A 16,000-nucleotide genomic window follows, 5' to 3' on the forward strand; every position below is an offset into this window, starting at 1 on the left:
CCAAACAGCTTTATTTCATTCAGTACTAAATCATTCAGAGGGTTAAAATGGTAATTTTACTGTCATTCAGAGAACAGTTACCAAACAACATTATTTCATTCAGCACTTAACCATTCTGACCCTCTTAACCATTCTGACCTCTTAACTATTCTGCATAAATCATTCAGCAACTGCCAAACAGCCCCTAAGACAGTGGGACGATTTTGCACGTTAGTATCGCTGCAGACTTCCACCAGAGTTTCCTCTGGCTTCGGGACAATTTATGTTTTAATCACCATTTTTCCTTAATTTAAATTGTAATTATAATTTAAATAATTTAATTTTGAAAAAAAATATATATATTCCTTAATTCAAAGGCCCGAGCCCAAAAGAGGCAAATCAATCAAGGCCACACGATTTGATAACATCAACGGTTAACACAAAACTCACGTGTCACAATGTCATTTGTCGATATCATGTTTGCGTTAGGATTAGGTTTTCTTCGCATATCTTCATCTGTTCTTACAGATTTTTGTTTTTAGAATCTCGATCGTAAAAATCAATCGAAAGCTTCTTGTGAAATTTCTGTATCCGGTTATGGAGATGGAGCGCGTTACCGAGTTTCCTTTGGGTCCTGTGGATCTCCGGCCAAGAAAACGGCAGCGACTTGGTTGGGATGTTGGTCCTCAGGTTACTAAGGTATCAGATCTGGTTGTTTTCTATTGATTTCTCTAATTCTTTGTGTTGTTCGTATTTTATTTTGATAGATTTTATCGAAATTGGAGTCGTGGGTTCAGGTAAGGGTAAAAGAAACTTGGTGTGTGATGATTGATTGTATCTATGATTCTTATGAGATCTGCGATGATTTCTTTCAGATTCTGTTGCCTGTGGTGTTAATTCTTTTCTCCTGTAAATATTATAATTTTCTCGTGTTTTTTATGTTGTGAATTGTGAATTGGGGTTGGGATTAACTTCATCGTCATATTATCTGTAATTTATAATGATTGCGATTAATTTTTCTTTCGATCTTCATATATAAGATTGCTTTTTAGATGATCTTACTGAATTTTACAAATCTAGGATTGTAAGTAGCTATGAATCCGATGCGTCATATGTTGAAGCAACATCGCTCAGAAATCACTGTTTCGATTGTGAAGACTTTATTTATACCTAAGAGAATATAAAAAACTTGTTGGAGAGTAATAGGTATGAGTAAATTAGTGGAAAATGGAGAATACTTTTACTAATGGTGATGAAGTTTAGATTTTAATTGTTTTTAAAATGGTTTTATTGTATGCCATCCAATTGAATTTTTGTATGTTAATGATCTTGTGGTTATTGTACTGACCATATTGAAGATTTTCTTAATTCGTGATACTTGGTATAAGTTTTTTCATTAAGATATTCTTGGTAAGGGAAAGCGACTATTTATATTGAAAGGAACATGAATGGATGCCTGTGTGTAGGCTCAGCTAGGATTGTTTTGTGGACAAGATGTTGGAAATGTTGCCAGCTTTGCACCTGCATGGGCGCCCTCGGACTCTATTAGTTCAACCCTTGTTAAGCATGGTGGTCGAAATGGTTCTCCGCCATGGCGCAAAGATGATAAAGATGGGCATTATGTGTTTGCAGTTGGAGATAATTTAACTTCTCGCTGTAACTACCTTTTACACCATCAGATAGTTTTTATATTATTGATTGTTGGTGATTATTTGCATGCGATGTTATATACTTGATAAAACATATTATGAGTTTTGACATATTATTTAATCAAATTGGTTGCCCTTTTTGCTTTGTCCATTTCAAAATTTATGGATTATTTAAGTTTCTTTTGGATCAAGTGTTGTTCTTTTTTCATAATCAACAGTTTATTAGCATTATTTTAAACTATTTGGTAGCCCTCCTGTTTGAGTTTATACATTTTTTCCCGGAAGTTGCTAGTTTCTTCAGTGTAATAAGTAGGTGAAACCTTGTTGATTGGCTTTCAGATATCGTTGCTATTCTTCTAATAAATTCTGATTGTTCTTTTTTGTCTGTTTTTTCTGTAACTTGCAGATAAGATTCATGGGAAAATGGGAGAAGGTGAGTACTCTTGCTAGTATAACTAATTGTGTGTAATTGTTGTAATGTGTCTAATTAATCGATATTTGTTCCGTTCAGGTACATTTGGCCAAGTGTTAGAATGCTGGGACAAGGAAAGGGAGGAAATGGTTGCTGTTAAAATTGTCCGAGGGATAAAGAAATACCGTGAGGCAGCTATGATAGAAATTGATGTGCTTCAACAGCTTGGTAAACATGATAAAGGTGGCAATCGGTGAGTAACATATTAAATTGGTCTTTGCCTTCTGCAATGTCATATTTGAAATCATGCCTGTGTTATGGGTTTGTGTTGTTAAATTGGTTTATTTCTTGCAGTTGTGTGCAAATAAGGAACTGGTTTGACTATCGTAACCATATCTGTATCGTAAGTATAAATATGATTTATTTGGGTGATTTGTTTCCCCAATTTGATAAATGTTTTGGGGTAAAAACTCTGGATGGATTGCATGGTCTTAACAGGTTTTTGAGAAGCTTGGACCAAGCTTATATGATTTTCTACGCAAAAACAATTATCGCTCATTTCCCATTGATCTAGTTCGCGAAATTGGCCGACAACTCTTGGAATGTATAGCATGTGTGTAGCAATCACTTGTTCTACCTTATTTATATATGTTATTTTATTCTTCTTTGTGTAGTCTTGATTGCAGTTTTTCAATAAAAGGATGCATCGACTTTTATACTTAAAAAAGGAAAAATAAAACCTCTTGAGGCAGTTACCTGTCTAAATTTGAATTAGACAATTAGATAATTAAATTCTTGTACTTAGGTGATAAACCGAATGGATTGATCAATTCTGTTGAATAAATTGCAGTTATGCATGATCTGCGCTTAATACACACCGACTTGAAGCCTGAGAATATCCTTCTAGTGTCTCCCGAATACGTCAAGGTTCTTGATTACAAGGTAAGGATGGTTGGGTTACACATTCCATGGTGACCGTATGGGTTTAGTTGTGCACTTATGCTGATGCCTTAACAGTAGCTGAGTTTTATCTTTTGTTTAGGGTTCATCAAGGTCTCCGAAAGATAGTTCTTACTCCAAAAGAGTTCCGAAGTCTAGTGCTATCAAGGTGATCGATTTTGGTAGCACGACATATGACCGTCATGGACAGAGCTATGTAGTGTCTACACGTCATTATCGTGCCCCGGAAGTTATCTTAGGTAGTACTTCATTTTGTTTTTTTTTGATAATTTCATTTCTGCAGCTTTCTTTCTTTGTTACGTATGTTGCTATCATCCTCCGAGTCCTGATTCGTGTTCTCAACAGGGCTTGGATGGAGTTATCCATGTGATATATGGAGTGTAGGTTGCATCCTGGTTGAGCTTTGCTCGGTAAGTTGACTCACCTTGTACGCCCCCGACCCAAAATAAGTGTCTAGATTGCTATTTTAGTTTGTGCCAAAATAAGCGTTTTCACTACTTCCTAATTACTCTATTGTTAAGTGTGAAATTGTCATTTAGTCAATTAAAAAATGTAATAGTTACGTATTTTTAGAACGGGGTCTTTTTCCATTGTGGACATTTATTTTGGGACAGGGTGTAGTAATTATGCTGCATTTAAGGATTGTTATTAAAAATCTATGTGGACAGGGTGAGGCGTTGTTCCAAACACACGAGAATTTGGAACATCTTGCAATGATGGAAATGGTCCTCGGTGCATTGCCTCAACACATGTTGAAGAAAGCAGAGTTAGTATTACCTTTCGTGAAACTATTTTTCGGGTCCGTCAATTTGTGTATTTTTATAACCGTATGGTTCTTTTTTCTTCAGCCGACATGCAGATAAGTATATAAGAAAGGGTAGGCTGGACTGGCCGGAGGGTGCCACCTCCAGAGGAAGCGTTGAAGCCGTTTTGAAACTACCTCGTCTTCAGGTTCTTCGACAAAAACATCTTTTTTTCTTTAGAGTGTGTTTGATACGTAGGACTGGACAAAACAAAAAATACTGGGACAGGACAAGATCGAGTGCTGAGTGTGTGACAGACGTTCTTTTTTTTAGTCCCATCGATATTTGCACAATACTGTGAAATTACCAACCTACCCATGCCAAATTAAAACTCTAAAACCTTCCGTAATTCTTTCACGTGCCTACCTCACTCTTGCCCGTCCTGTCTGGATGCCAAATGTACCCTAAGCGTATTTTTTACTTGTTCCTTCTAATTCTTGCGTTGCAAACCAGGGTCTTCATGTAAAGAGTCTCTACCCCTCGGGATAGAGGCTGCATTTGCGTTAGGTTTATTGGGTTAGTTCAGTTTGGTTAACTCGAGCTAACCAATCAGGTTCCCAATGCAGAACTTGATCATGCAACATGTAGACCATTCAGCGGGCGATCTCATTCATTTGTTACAAGGGCTTCTTAGGTACGATCCTTTGGACAGACTAACAGCACGTGAGAGTCTAAGACATCCGTTCTTCACCCGAGATAATCTTAGACGGTATTAAGCAGTTGGGCCCAAAACGTTCATGTTAGCCGCAGTTCTCTTGCAAGTTGCACATTTCTCGTGGGCAAGTAGCAAGTATATGCATTGACGTCCAGGTCAACTTCTCGAATGCACATAGTAAACCCCTTATGAAGGAGATGGTTCCGTGACCGATGGGTATTAATTCCGACACGATCCGAGCTGCTGAGATGGTTCAGACTCTATTGTCGGCACCAAGCACACGACAACAAACCGGTAAAATTCCCGTTGCGATCCTCGTGGTGTCGGGACCAGTAAATAGCAATTGTAATTTAATTTTTAATTTGCTTGATATGCAACAATACATGTGTTTTGGAAGGATAACATTGGTCGGTCTCCATTCAAGAAGTTGTGAATCTAATTGGTTTGTTCGTTATTTGATCGTTAAATCAAGTATTTGTATGGTCAACGATCGTTGAACCGATTGAAGTAGAATGCTTTCGTGTTTCTTTTGTTGTGTCGATGATGACTTCGAATGAAAGGTGTGTTCCATTTTCACCTTTCCAAGAACGATGAATGCTATTCCGCTCTTTACGAAGGATGCACAAAAGGGAATTTTGTGATCACAACTATGCACATTGAACGGAAACATTGCGATCATCAAAGGAGGACGGGTTTTTGGAGTTAGACTCATTGTTGCCAAAGGATGTAACCAAAGATACAAAGTAGCATGTGATATATACGAAGTTGTTGCCATAAGGCTCGAAAAATCTAATTACCGAACATAAATAAAAACAAACATGAGCGCCGAACTAGGGGCCGGTTGAACATGACAATGATCAAAAATCTTATTTAATAAAAACGATGATAAGGACCAATGGGTTGTTTGTTTACCTCTTAATAGTTTCATCTGAATTGTTAAGAGGTGAATCTTGTTTGACAAAAAAAAAGTATTTCTAAAACCAATGATTTTGTATCCTGAATCTTCTTTAATCATTAAGAGTCTTAATTTCATTGTATACAATTACCAAACAATTATATTTTATTTTACATTATATCATGAGAGTCTCTTAATAATTCTGCATCAAACAATTCAACAATTAACCAGCTCCAAAAATAAAAGAAGCAAAATATTGGTATTTTAGAATACCTTTTCTTCTTCTCTCTTCTCTCTCTCCTCCACTTCGAACCCGTGACCTTTTGGATTACAAACTGAAAGTTGAAAGCCATCAAGCCACATGGGAAGGAAGTGTTATTACCTTTGACAAATAATTATTTATTTATATATTAATGGTTAGGATAAGAAAAACCAATACAACTTCATAAGAATCCCATTTTTTCACCCTATTTTTAAACAAGTTTATAACTTTTATATCATTATTTATTGGGCAAATTGCATGAAAAATTAATGTATTTTAACTTGATTTCTATTTTGGGTAATGTATTTTTAAAACTTCTATTTCGGTACATAAAATGTAAAACTTTAAACATTTAAGTATCCGGATAACTGATTGAAACATTGACCGGTTACAATATTGATGTGGCGAGTGATGTGATATCCAACTCAGTATTATTTGCTGAAGCATTAATTAGATAGCACATCACTTGCCATATCAGCATGGTAACCGATTAATGCTTCAACCGGTTACCCGAGATACTTAAATGTTTAAAGTTTAACATCTTAGTTACCAAAATGAAAGTTTTGAAAATATGTTATTCAAAATAGTAATCAAGTTAAAGTACGTTACTTTTTCATGCACTTTGCCCTTATTTATTATATATCTGTATGCTAGAAAATACATCGGGTCGGTTATGGGTTTGAGGATCTGAAGGGTATTCCTGTTCTCGGTTAAACCAGATCTGTGTATCAGTTTAATTTCTCATCGGTTATACATATTTTTCAAGCTTCTAGTTCAGACAGTATTGATATTCTATGTTTCTTTCTTTATCTTTGAGTTTCTATCCGATGATGAGGACGTAATCCTGAACGTAAAGACTAACGTAATTTTTATTTATTTATTCTACATGTTTAACTAGGAAATGTGCAAGTAGTTTATGTAAAATAATCTATTAAAACACTTAAACATTTAGTGTTGTACAAACTAATTCTTTTTTGAAGTATATAATATTTATATACAGCAAATGCAACAAATAAACTCACATACACTCCTTACCTTTGGTGAGGTTTGAACTCCTGACCTCCTAGGATGACAAAAACTATGATACCGCTAGACCAAAGGCCCTTTGGTTTCTATAGACCAAAATTTGTTGCAGTGCGTTCTAATTAATAGATTTCCTTTCTTTCCGTTACTCTTTTGCCCCTTTTCCTAGTATATATTAATAACAAAACGGACTTTTTTCTTATCCTCAGCTTCAAATTTATGCTTAAACTAGCAAACCGATCATGAACCAAATTGTTTTAGTCAGTTCGGTTTATCAAACCAAGCCGTTAAAACCAGTAAAATGCGTTACAACTTAAGAAGAAAAAGTTCATATGCGAATTCTTGAAAATAATCCAATTGAAGATACATATATGAACCTATATGTGTAGCGTCAGATCAAACATGTACTTTTCAATAGTTTTTTTTGGATTTTTCAATGATTATATATATATATATATATATATATATGTATGATATATTTCAAATGCAACAATGTCCATTTGTACAACCAGTGCAACCTAATTAATTGAGATATTTATAGAAATGATGGGAGTTCATTTACTATGATTTGAATATTTATGGAAGATTAATAGAGTTCATTAATTATGACCAATACTTTATATTAAGAAACAATCAAAACTTCTATGAAATCACATATTAATCAAATTAAATCTACGGCTGAGATTAAGTTGTATTGATTGTACAAATGTAAAAGGTTGTATAATAACCCACCTCTAATAGACGGTTGAGATTGAGTTGTATTGGTTCTACAAATGTAAAGGGTTGTATTCATTTCTTACTTTTTGATGATATTTAACGTTTCTATTTGAAACTAACAAACCCTATTTGTTATATATAACTCAAAGAAAACGATGAGATCAAGGATGCATATGGCTTTTCATTCGAAGTTCCGAAAATTACAGATTAGGGTTTTCTCAAGATTTTAATCACTTCTTTTGTGTTACATTCCCCTTTCTCTTCTCCATGTAAAAAAACACAGCCAACGAAACAACCGAAAACACCGAGAAACAAACAGACGCGATATCAAGCGACACATGCCGGCCACTGATCGCTCGAATATCAAACAAGTCGGTAACCTTGCTAGCGTCGGTATTCTGGCCATAACCGACCTGCACTTGTCGTTCATCCAACGCATAAGCCCTCACGAAATACGTAGCCTTAGGGACGTCCGTCTCAATAGTCCAAGTGAAGGAATTGTTTGAAGGTGTATAGGGTTTTGCAACAATCTTGTGTTGGCATGTTTTGTCCTTGTTTAGATCGTCCACGGACTTCCGCCATGGTTTGTCCACCTGGCTAAGTGGCGCATAGCATAGCTTGACTCTTATGGTCTTGTAGGTTGAGTCTGTACCAGCTGGGAATGTTTGGTCGAATGCCCATTTCACTGTGAGTTGATCTTCACCAGCTTTTAGAACTGCAAGATTCAGACTTTTGATTATAAGAAATAGCAGTTTGAATCTTTTAACCGTAGGGTTTTGATGGGATCCGATGCATTAGTGTCGGTATGATAGCATTTAAAAGTTTGAATCTTTTAACCGTAAAGTTTTGATGGGATTCAATGCATTAGTGCCGGTATGATAACATTTAAAAGTTTCACTACAACAAAATTGGGTTTATAGGACATCTTCAATCTCTAAGCGTCCCAATAGACTATTTTATAGAACTTAATTTATAGGACTAAAATATAAAACGACCTATCTAAAGGTGTTGTAATAAGTTTATATGACGTTTTTGGGCCTCTTAACAAGTTTTTTTTGAACAATTTTTAATACAAAATGTCGCATTACCAACTTTATAGGACACTTTTGAGAAAGTGTCTTAATTCGGCTGAATGCTAAAACATGTATAATCAAGCTCCTGTTACCATCAACCCTAGATAGATCACGATGCACTACAAACAAAAGGATGTTTTTTTTTGTGTGTGTGTGTGTGTGTGTGAGAGAGAGAGAGAGAGAGAGAGAGAGAGAGAGAGAAACCATGGCCTTTTGGACTTGAAGCAGTGACTATAAGAGTTTTCTGAAGAGAAGAGAAGGTGACACCATAGCAAGCTGCTGCAAAACAAGAAAACAGAAGATAACCAACAACAAAACCACCACAAAACTCCATGGATATGATGATCACTTTCTTGAAGCTCAAAACTGAAACAGTGGTCGATTCGATCAGAAGGAACCTGAACCAAGACTCACACACTTCTGAGTTGCTATATATAGAACCCTATAAGTAGCATATGCTTATCAAATCAGACAATCATAACCAAAACCCTCAAGATATGTCTTAATTTCAAAAATAAGCATAAGTTAATGTCTTAATCCATGTGGAAATTAAGCCAATTTATTGTGCATATATATACATATAGAAAGAAAGAAGGATATGTTGGATATTATTTGGGGATGCTTTTGAGGGATTCAAAAACAGACAAATCCAACATAATCTATACCTATAAATTTGTCTTATTTAATAAGATGGCTCTTAAGCATACTCAAGGGGTCAAAATTTTGTGGGTTTTAAGCTTGTTGTGTTTGGAAGTTAGGGTTTGTGTCAAAATCAGGTGTTAAAACAAGTTTTTGGTCGTCCCGAAAAGCTTTGGAAAGGGCAAAAAGGAGAACAAGAAAACGGAATGATATGTGGAGAGAGGACGAAGGCCGTCTGATTGGAATAAGTCACTCGATTGCCATCTTGTAGTTGTAACTTGTGCGTATGAGATAAGTAATACGTAATCTTGTTCATATATAGAAAAAGGGTAAAGGATGATACGCCACACTCTCGGTACGAACATACTAAAATTGAGTTGGGATATGGATGAATAACCGAACTACGTTGAGGTTTTTGTATGTAACGGGGATGTGTGAATTAATACGTGGAACCCATTAATTAGATTACTTTTCAAAAAAGTCACTGAGAAGTGAAAAGAAGTCCCAACATATATAAGGGAGATATGATTCAAGCGTAGCCCGTTTGTGGGACTCTAAGGGGTTGTTTTGAATGGTTTAGTGCAAAATGATTAAGTTGTTATAATGATTAAGGGGCTCTCACGATATGATGCAATGTGAAATATAATTGTTTGGTAATTGTTTACAGTGAAATTAGGGCTCTGAATGGTTAAAGGAGGCTCACGATACAAAATCATTCAAAGGGTTTTGGAACCATTAAGAGGCAAAAAAAATTTGATAAACAAGATTCACCTCTTAATGATTCAGAAGTTTCCTCTTAATGGAACTATTGAGAGGTAACAAACAACCCCTAACATGCCCTTCAATGGAGGCTAGTCGAATACAAATTGTCTCATAGTGTCGAGAGGGGCTACGCGTATACAGATTGCCTCAGAGTGTATACAGGCTCTGATACCATATGAAAATATTTAAAGCTTCATTAGATTACTTTCCAAAAAAACTCTTTGAGGAGGAGAGAGAAGCGGATTTCAATGTATATAAAGATAAATGGTCAAAGTCTAGTTGACGTAGAACTTTAACAGGAGGCATGAAAACGCACCACGTGGAAACCTCCGGAGATCTGAGAAAGTTTCGAGCTTGTATTGATCACGTTTTCAAGATTCAAATGAAATTTATCCAATTAAGACTTTCGGTTTCTTTAAATGTTCCGTAGGAAATATTCGTACAATCAAAAGAAAGATCGATTTTTTGGAATCCTTTCTTTCTTCCTACGAAATGAAACCGTAATCTAACGGATCCCCAGTATCTTTTTGGATATTTCTCAATATTCTAGTTATTTACGAAACACGAGAAGTAAATTAAGCCTTTACTTTCAAAAAGTCGAAGAATTAGCAGAAATCCCAATAAGATTCACTCGCTCGATTTTTGTTCAGACAAATAGATTATCCAATTATAATAATATTAAAAAGACTAGTCGATTTTGGTAGAAGTCCATACCCCGATGACTTGCTATTGTCAACCATGTCCTATCTGTGACGTTGTCGATGTTCAAAGGATGTTCTACTTAGAGTTCTATTACAAAGTTTTATAGTTCTTATCAGTTGTTACATTTTGTAGATATACGTCACAAAACGTAATATCAGTTCAACCACAAGTACAAAAACCAATAAGTTTGTATTTGGAATGGTTAAATGTCGTGGTCTGTTTTCACGAGATCCATCTCGAGAAACGATTCACGAAAATATCTGCGATACTTAATGGTAGATATTCAATCAAGTTGGTGATTTATCAGCAACAAACACCAGTGAAAAGCAAATTAAATCACTTGCTAAACACAGTAATATTATAACTACAACAAATTTGAATCGTTAAAACCACCAGAATTGTTCTAATAGATTATAACAAAATACAATAATATATATGCGGATGATCGTGTCAGAAGGAAAGTAATGATTAGAAACGTAAGAAAAAAAATCTGAACTTTTGGTTACTTTTAATTTCATGTTCACTCATGAATTGCACTTTAGAAGGGAATTGATCTGGTGTATCTCGGTGTGCACCTCATTAGTGTTGACATTCGATTAGGATTGATCCAAATGTGAAAGTCTCTTCTTATGCTTCTCACTGAAACCCAACCTGGGGTTTGGTTCTAATGAGAATGAGAGTTAAGGCAAGAAGTGTAAGAAAAGATCTCTACCATTAGATGCACATTAGGATGAGATGCACCGAGATGAACCAGATCAATTCTCGTATCAAGGGTGATTCATGAGTGAGTTTGAGATTAAAGGTGATCAAGGGTCTAGATCGTTTTTTATGTCCCTCACCTTAACTCTTCTTCTCACAATATCTTTCGCATACAGGGGAGATATAAAATGCAAACCAAACTATTTGTACGAACCGTGAAAACCTTCGATTTCATTGTTTATTTTAGTGAAAAAAATTTCACGAAATTGTTTAATTTGATGAAATGTTTCAAATAATTCATTTCATGATAAAACTGTTTCATATAATTATTTATTTACTAAAATAAATAAAATGAAGATGATAATGCCATAATTATTTGAATTGAATTATTTGAAACAATTTCATGATATTAAATAATTTCATGAAATTCTTTCACTAAAATAAACGATGAAATCGACGATTTTCACGGTTTATTCAAATAGTTTGGTTTGCAAAATATCTCTCCCCTATACACACACACACACACACACACACACACACACATATATATATATATATATATATATAGAGAGAGAGAGAGAGAGAGGGGAGGGGGGTTCAATTGCAAATCGATTTTCAACTGTGAACTAAGGGACAAGGAGGAGCATGATACGTGTCCCCAGTGTCCATCAATATGAATAACAAAGGTGAAGTTCATGGACTATTCATAATGAATGATACAAATTTCATGATGAATAATACAACATTCATGATAAATAACCCACGATCACAATCCATATTAAATTGATTCACTAATAATAATGAATAGTACATATTCATTATGAATGATACATTCTTCATGATGAATAACCCATGAAAAAAGGAGACACGTGCCACGCTCCTTTGTCCCTCGGTTCACAACAGATGCTCGGTTTTCAATTGAATCCGTCCATATATATATAGACAACAACATATCATAGTTGGATTAGAAACGAGTAGTATCATCCCGACCATGTCCTGAGCCCTCTTTGGGTATAAAATCTCTAATGAGCCTCTGTCCCGCCTCATTAGAGGCGAGTACGTGCACATCAAATTTTCATATCTAGTTTAACATCAATTTGACCTGGTCTCATTATGTCGGAAAGCTGAATCATTTAAGATTTATACAGTTTTAGATTAATTAATAAATAATTTGAAACTACAGATTCCAATATCATCAATAAAAAATAAACGTGCAATGCCACATCGATTACTTGTACGGTACAAGTATGAAGCATCATTCGAGATGGAAAAAGAACTTAGATTAACATACATTTTTGGTCCCTGTGGTTTGTTGAAAACTGTTATTTTCATCCATCTATTTTTGTAATCACACTATCCCTTGTTTTGTTTTTATATGATTTACAATGTATTTTTGTTTTCATCCTCCCTACTTAATGATAAAAGTTAGCCTCAGAGATGAAAACTACAATTTCAAAACTACATGGATGAAAAGAGAAATTTTGACAAACTATAGGGACTAAAAGTGTATTTTATTAAAAAATACTTATTTTTACGACAAAAAGAAAAGTTAAAAAAAATATCACTTTCATTACTTGCACATAGATTTCTTCTCCTATTAAATAATGCCGAAGAGCCTGCAAAACTACACTCACGAAACGACGACGTTCCTCCATTTTGCCGGCCATCAACCTCCTTTTATAACTTCACCAAGATCCTAGTGATTTCACCCAAGTTTCCGACTCCGAAACCCCGATCACGGTGCACGATAGCGTGCTCGCACACATCGAGCGATGGATCAACGACGATTCAGTAAAAGCGTTGCAAACGAGAATCTTCAGAAGAAACTAGTTGAGAACAGACGAAAAGGGAGCCGAGGGCAGGAACAAGTCCCTGACATTGCGGATTTCATGAACGATATGTTTTTTGGAGTGGTAAAAAACGAGAAAAAGGTTTATAATCTTAGTGGCGGTGGCGGGGATGTGATCGACGAGGATGATGATTTTGATTCGAGCACCCGAAGTACGAGTAGTCGGTTGACTCAAGAATGGTTGGAAGAGGCGAAACGGCTGGTGGCTTCTTCGCCTGACCGTGGTTCTTCACGAGCCGAGGGGAATTCTCCTTCTCGGCTGGTGGGGTCGCCCAGGTTTGGCGTGTCTAGGCCTAGACTGTCGACTTCTTCCGTAACAGAAAGAGATCCTCTTTCTCGAACTGCTAGAAGGTACTTTATATGTTGTCATATTTTATTATATTAAGGTGGCGTTTTTTTTAACTGGTGCTGAAATTTGAAGTCTTATTTCACTTCTGATTGATAACAGATTGTGCCAAAGTCTGAAATCTGAATCAATAAGATTGTTTCTTTTTGTTTAACTGTTAAATGTCTAAATTTGTTTAAAATTGCCTATTTACCTATTAGAAAACTACAGTGTTGAATTTATAGATAAGTTTATACAATTTCACATATTTATTCATCATTGTTATGAAATTTACATCTAAATTATGTTTTTCTACAAAAAAAACATTTATCAACTTATTATAAGTTAGAAGAGTTTAACTTTTTCAAAAACTCTTTATTATCGGTTTTACACCGATATAAGTTATTCATCCAAACACTAAAAATGATTATTACCGATATCACACCAAATCAGTTGTTTTTATAGGCAATACCAAATATATTTTGTACGGAATATCAACTAAACTGTTGGATGTGGGTTTAAACTGGAAATACAGAAACAGGTCGGTGGATGGGTTCACCGGAGAAATCTTGACGAAATCGGCGAAGCATAGTCACAGCCGTAATAATTCTCAGACGACGGTGGACTCTATTTCAAACTCTTCTCCTCAACCCACCGACGTTTCCCCTGCCTCCGCCGTCCAGAAATGGTTCTCCAACATCCTCAAACCACCCACCGCCGGCGATCCTACTCCACCCGCCACCGCCGCTACAACGTCTCCAGACATGATCCCACCTCGAGCATCGACCCACCGCCGCTCCCGCTTCGAAAACCAGTCCTCTCCACCACTACCACCAATATCACCCTCTGCCACCACCACCACAACCACCACCGCGGCGGCGGACCCATCTGCATTTGTCCCACCTCGATTATCCACCCACCGCAGATCCCGATTTCAGAACGATCCAAATGCTGCTCAACCCCAACTAATACCAAGTAAAAGAACCATTAAGACCACCGCCACTACAACTCCGGCGGACACCCAAATCCTATCTCCGCCGAAGCACCTCCTTGAATCAGCTCAACGGAGATCAATATCATCCTCGACATGCTCTCTCAATAACCAAATCCTTTCGCCGCCTAGAAATCTAGTTGAATCCGCTCAAAGAAGATCGATCTCTTCGTCTACTTGCTTCACAGACAAAATTTCGAGAAAACCTAGCCCAATACGTGGCGAATTGAAGGATTCAGAATTAGGTCAACAGGATCTTAATGGGTTTTTGAACAATCAAAGAATCAAAATCTTAAAGCTATTGAAAGGGGAAATCAAAGGAAAAGCAAAGATCGTGCTCTCTGGACATTCAAACAGTACATTTCAGTTTTCAAGATTTCAATATCACTTCAAATTTTCAAGAATTACTATTTCATTTCTGGTTTGGGGATGAAACTGTGCAGGTACAAGTTCAATGGTGGCGGCGATTTGCTACGCGTGGTTGGTGGACACTCGAATGAGAATTAAAAGAAATGGGGTGGTTGATGGCGATGGCTCCACCATGGAACTGGTGGTGCCGGTGTTGAATGTGAGAAGGGGAAAGATGTGGAAGCAGCGGCAAGCCGCCTGGCTCTTCCATCATGCCGGTGTCGATGCCACCTCCATCCTTTTCTCCAATGAGGTTGGTGTTTAAGTCTCATTTACTTTGGTAAATTACTAAACTACCCTTGTCAAATTATTACCCGCGAACTTCACTTTCATATGTCATCCAGTCCTCTCATGTCATGTCCATTGCTGTTAAAGTTGTGTCTGTATACCAAAAGCACCTAAGGCCTGCTTTCATCATGCCCTATGCCCCTAGCCCTTACATCTGAGTGGGATATACTGGTTTGGTTTGGTTTGGTTTATGCGTATCGAATGTTCCATTGATTTGATGTATGATTGGTTTGTATGTTGCTTCTTATCGATACCAGATAGAATTGGAGATCTTAATGATGAACAAGCAGTTGAGCATTCTTGTAGTTGGGCAAGAAATCCTCAAGACTGATGGCGAGGTTCGTACGGAAGACTTCTAATCTATTTATCCATGTCAATTTCGTATTTCATTTGTAATCTCACATCAACTAGATACGGTCCATCAAACCTATATATATAGAGAGAGAGAGTCAGGTTCAAACGAGAACAGTAGCTATTTAAGAGAATAAGAAAACGGCTTAATCACATGTGATTTTACACTGACATCACATGCAAAATCACATGTGATTCACGCGACTTTACACCTAGACCTGAAGTTGCATGCCAAAGTCGCCTGCACCCCCTTTTTGACCGTTAATGTAAATCACATGTGATTTTGCACGTGATTTGGCCGTTTTCGTATTCTCTTAAATAGTTAGCATTTACGTTTGATCGCTCCTATATATATACATATATATATATATACTAGAAGCGTACTCGCGCAATGCAGCGAGATACATCGTGTGTTTAATATTTCATTTTATTCTTTATCTCAGTCGATATTATAATATGGATTTATGTGATTTTGAGAAAGCGGTAATGTTTTTATTTTTGAATAAAATATATGTTTGACGATATCATAAAAATTTGACAAAAATATATCGATATTAG

At 36.2% G+C, this 16,000-nt stretch overlaps 3 protein-coding genes across 8 annotated transcripts in view; 2 read left to right on the forward strand and 1 right to left on the reverse strand.

Moving 5' to 3' along the window:
• Positions 1–446: 446 nt before the first annotated feature.
• Positions 447–4,912, forward strand: LOC112514271 (serine/threonine-protein kinase AFC2-like). Of its 5 annotated transcripts, XR_003069405.1 has the most exons (13): positions 500–678; positions 1,446–1,635; positions 2,035–2,061; positions 2,140–2,293; positions 2,395–2,443; positions 2,539–2,653; positions 2,891–2,982; positions 3,083–3,239; positions 3,346–3,410; positions 3,669–3,766; positions 3,849–3,951; positions 4,370–4,752; positions 4,836–4,912. XR_003069405.1 is itself a non-coding variant. In XM_025120615.1 (12 exons), the coding sequence occupies exons 1-12, from the start codon at positions 577–579 to the stop codon at positions 4,435–4,437; spliced, it is 1,233 nt and encodes a 410-aa protein (XP_024976383.1). In that variant the 5' UTR covers positions 500–576; the 3' UTR covers positions 4,438–4,912. The 5 variants fall into 5 exon arrangements, 4 of the variants coding, with proteins under 4 accessions (XP_024976384.1, XP_024976383.1, XP_024976382.1 ...); XM_025120615.1 differs by having other exon boundaries at positions 4,357–4,912; XM_025120614.1 differs by having other exon boundaries at positions 4,370–4,912.
• Positions 4,913–7,512: 2,600 nt separating this feature from the next.
• Positions 7,513–9,262, reverse strand: LOC112514581 (high-affinity nitrate transporter 3.1-like). Of its 2 annotated transcripts, XM_025121133.1 has the most exons (3): positions 9,094–9,262; positions 8,633–8,826; positions 7,513–8,070 (listed from the first exon to the last, which is right to left on the reverse strand). In XM_025121133.1, the coding sequence occupies exons 2-3, from the start codon at positions 8,760–8,762 to the stop codon at positions 7,586–7,588; spliced, it is 615 nt and encodes a 204-aa protein (XP_024976901.1). In that variant the 5' UTR covers positions 8,763–8,826; positions 9,094–9,262; the 3' UTR covers positions 7,513–7,585. The 2 variants fall into 2 exon arrangements, with proteins under 2 accessions (XP_024976901.1, XP_024976900.1); XM_025121132.1 differs by lacking the exon at positions 9,094–9,262 and having other exon boundaries at positions 8,633–9,041.
• Positions 9,263–13,002: 3,740 nt separating this feature from the next.
• LOC112514249 overlaps positions 13,003–16,000 on the forward strand; it is an 8,725-nt gene continuing 5,727 nt past the window's right edge. The window contains exons 1-4 of the mRNA XM_025120581.1: positions 13,003–13,430; positions 13,940–14,751; positions 14,839–15,056; positions 15,349–15,429. Coding sequence (XP_024976349.1) covers positions 13,003–13,430; positions 13,940–14,751; positions 14,839–15,056; positions 15,349–15,429 — 1,539 coding nt within the window. The remainder of the gene's footprint in view (positions 13,431–13,939; positions 14,752–14,838; positions 15,057–15,348; positions 15,430–16,000) is intronic.

Source organism: Cynara cardunculus, assembly GCF_001531365.2.
Source record: "Cynara cardunculus var. scolymus isolate 2C chromosome LG 6, CcrdV1, whole genome shotgun sequence".
In the NCBI taxonomy this organism is placed as follows: Eukaryota; Viridiplantae; Streptophyta; class Magnoliopsida; order Asterales; family Asteraceae; genus Cynara; species Cynara cardunculus.

Bases quoted from the DNA above. Each gene is read 5' to 3' on its own strand.
- LOC112514271 (XM_025120614.1), top strand. From the start codon at position 577: ATGGAGATGGAGCGCGTTACCGAGTTTCCTTTGGGTCCTGTGGATCTC. The intron at 679-1,445 runs GTATCAGATCTG...GCCTGTGTGTAG, and splicing joins TTGGTCCTCAGGTTACTAAG to GCTCAGCTAGGATTGTTTTG. The intron at 2,983-3,082 runs GTAAGGATGGTT...TCTTTTGTTTAG, and splicing joins TCAAGGTTCTTGATTACAAG to GGTTCATCAAGGTCTCCGAA.
- LOC112514581 (XM_025121133.1), bottom strand. From the start codon at position 8,762: ATGGAGTTTTGTGGTGGTTTTGTTGTTGGTTATCTTCTGTTTTCTTGT. The intron at 8,071-8,632 runs GTTTCTCTCTCT...TGAATCTTGCAG, and splicing joins TTCAAGTCCAAAAGGCCATG to TTCTAAAAGCTGGTGAAGAT.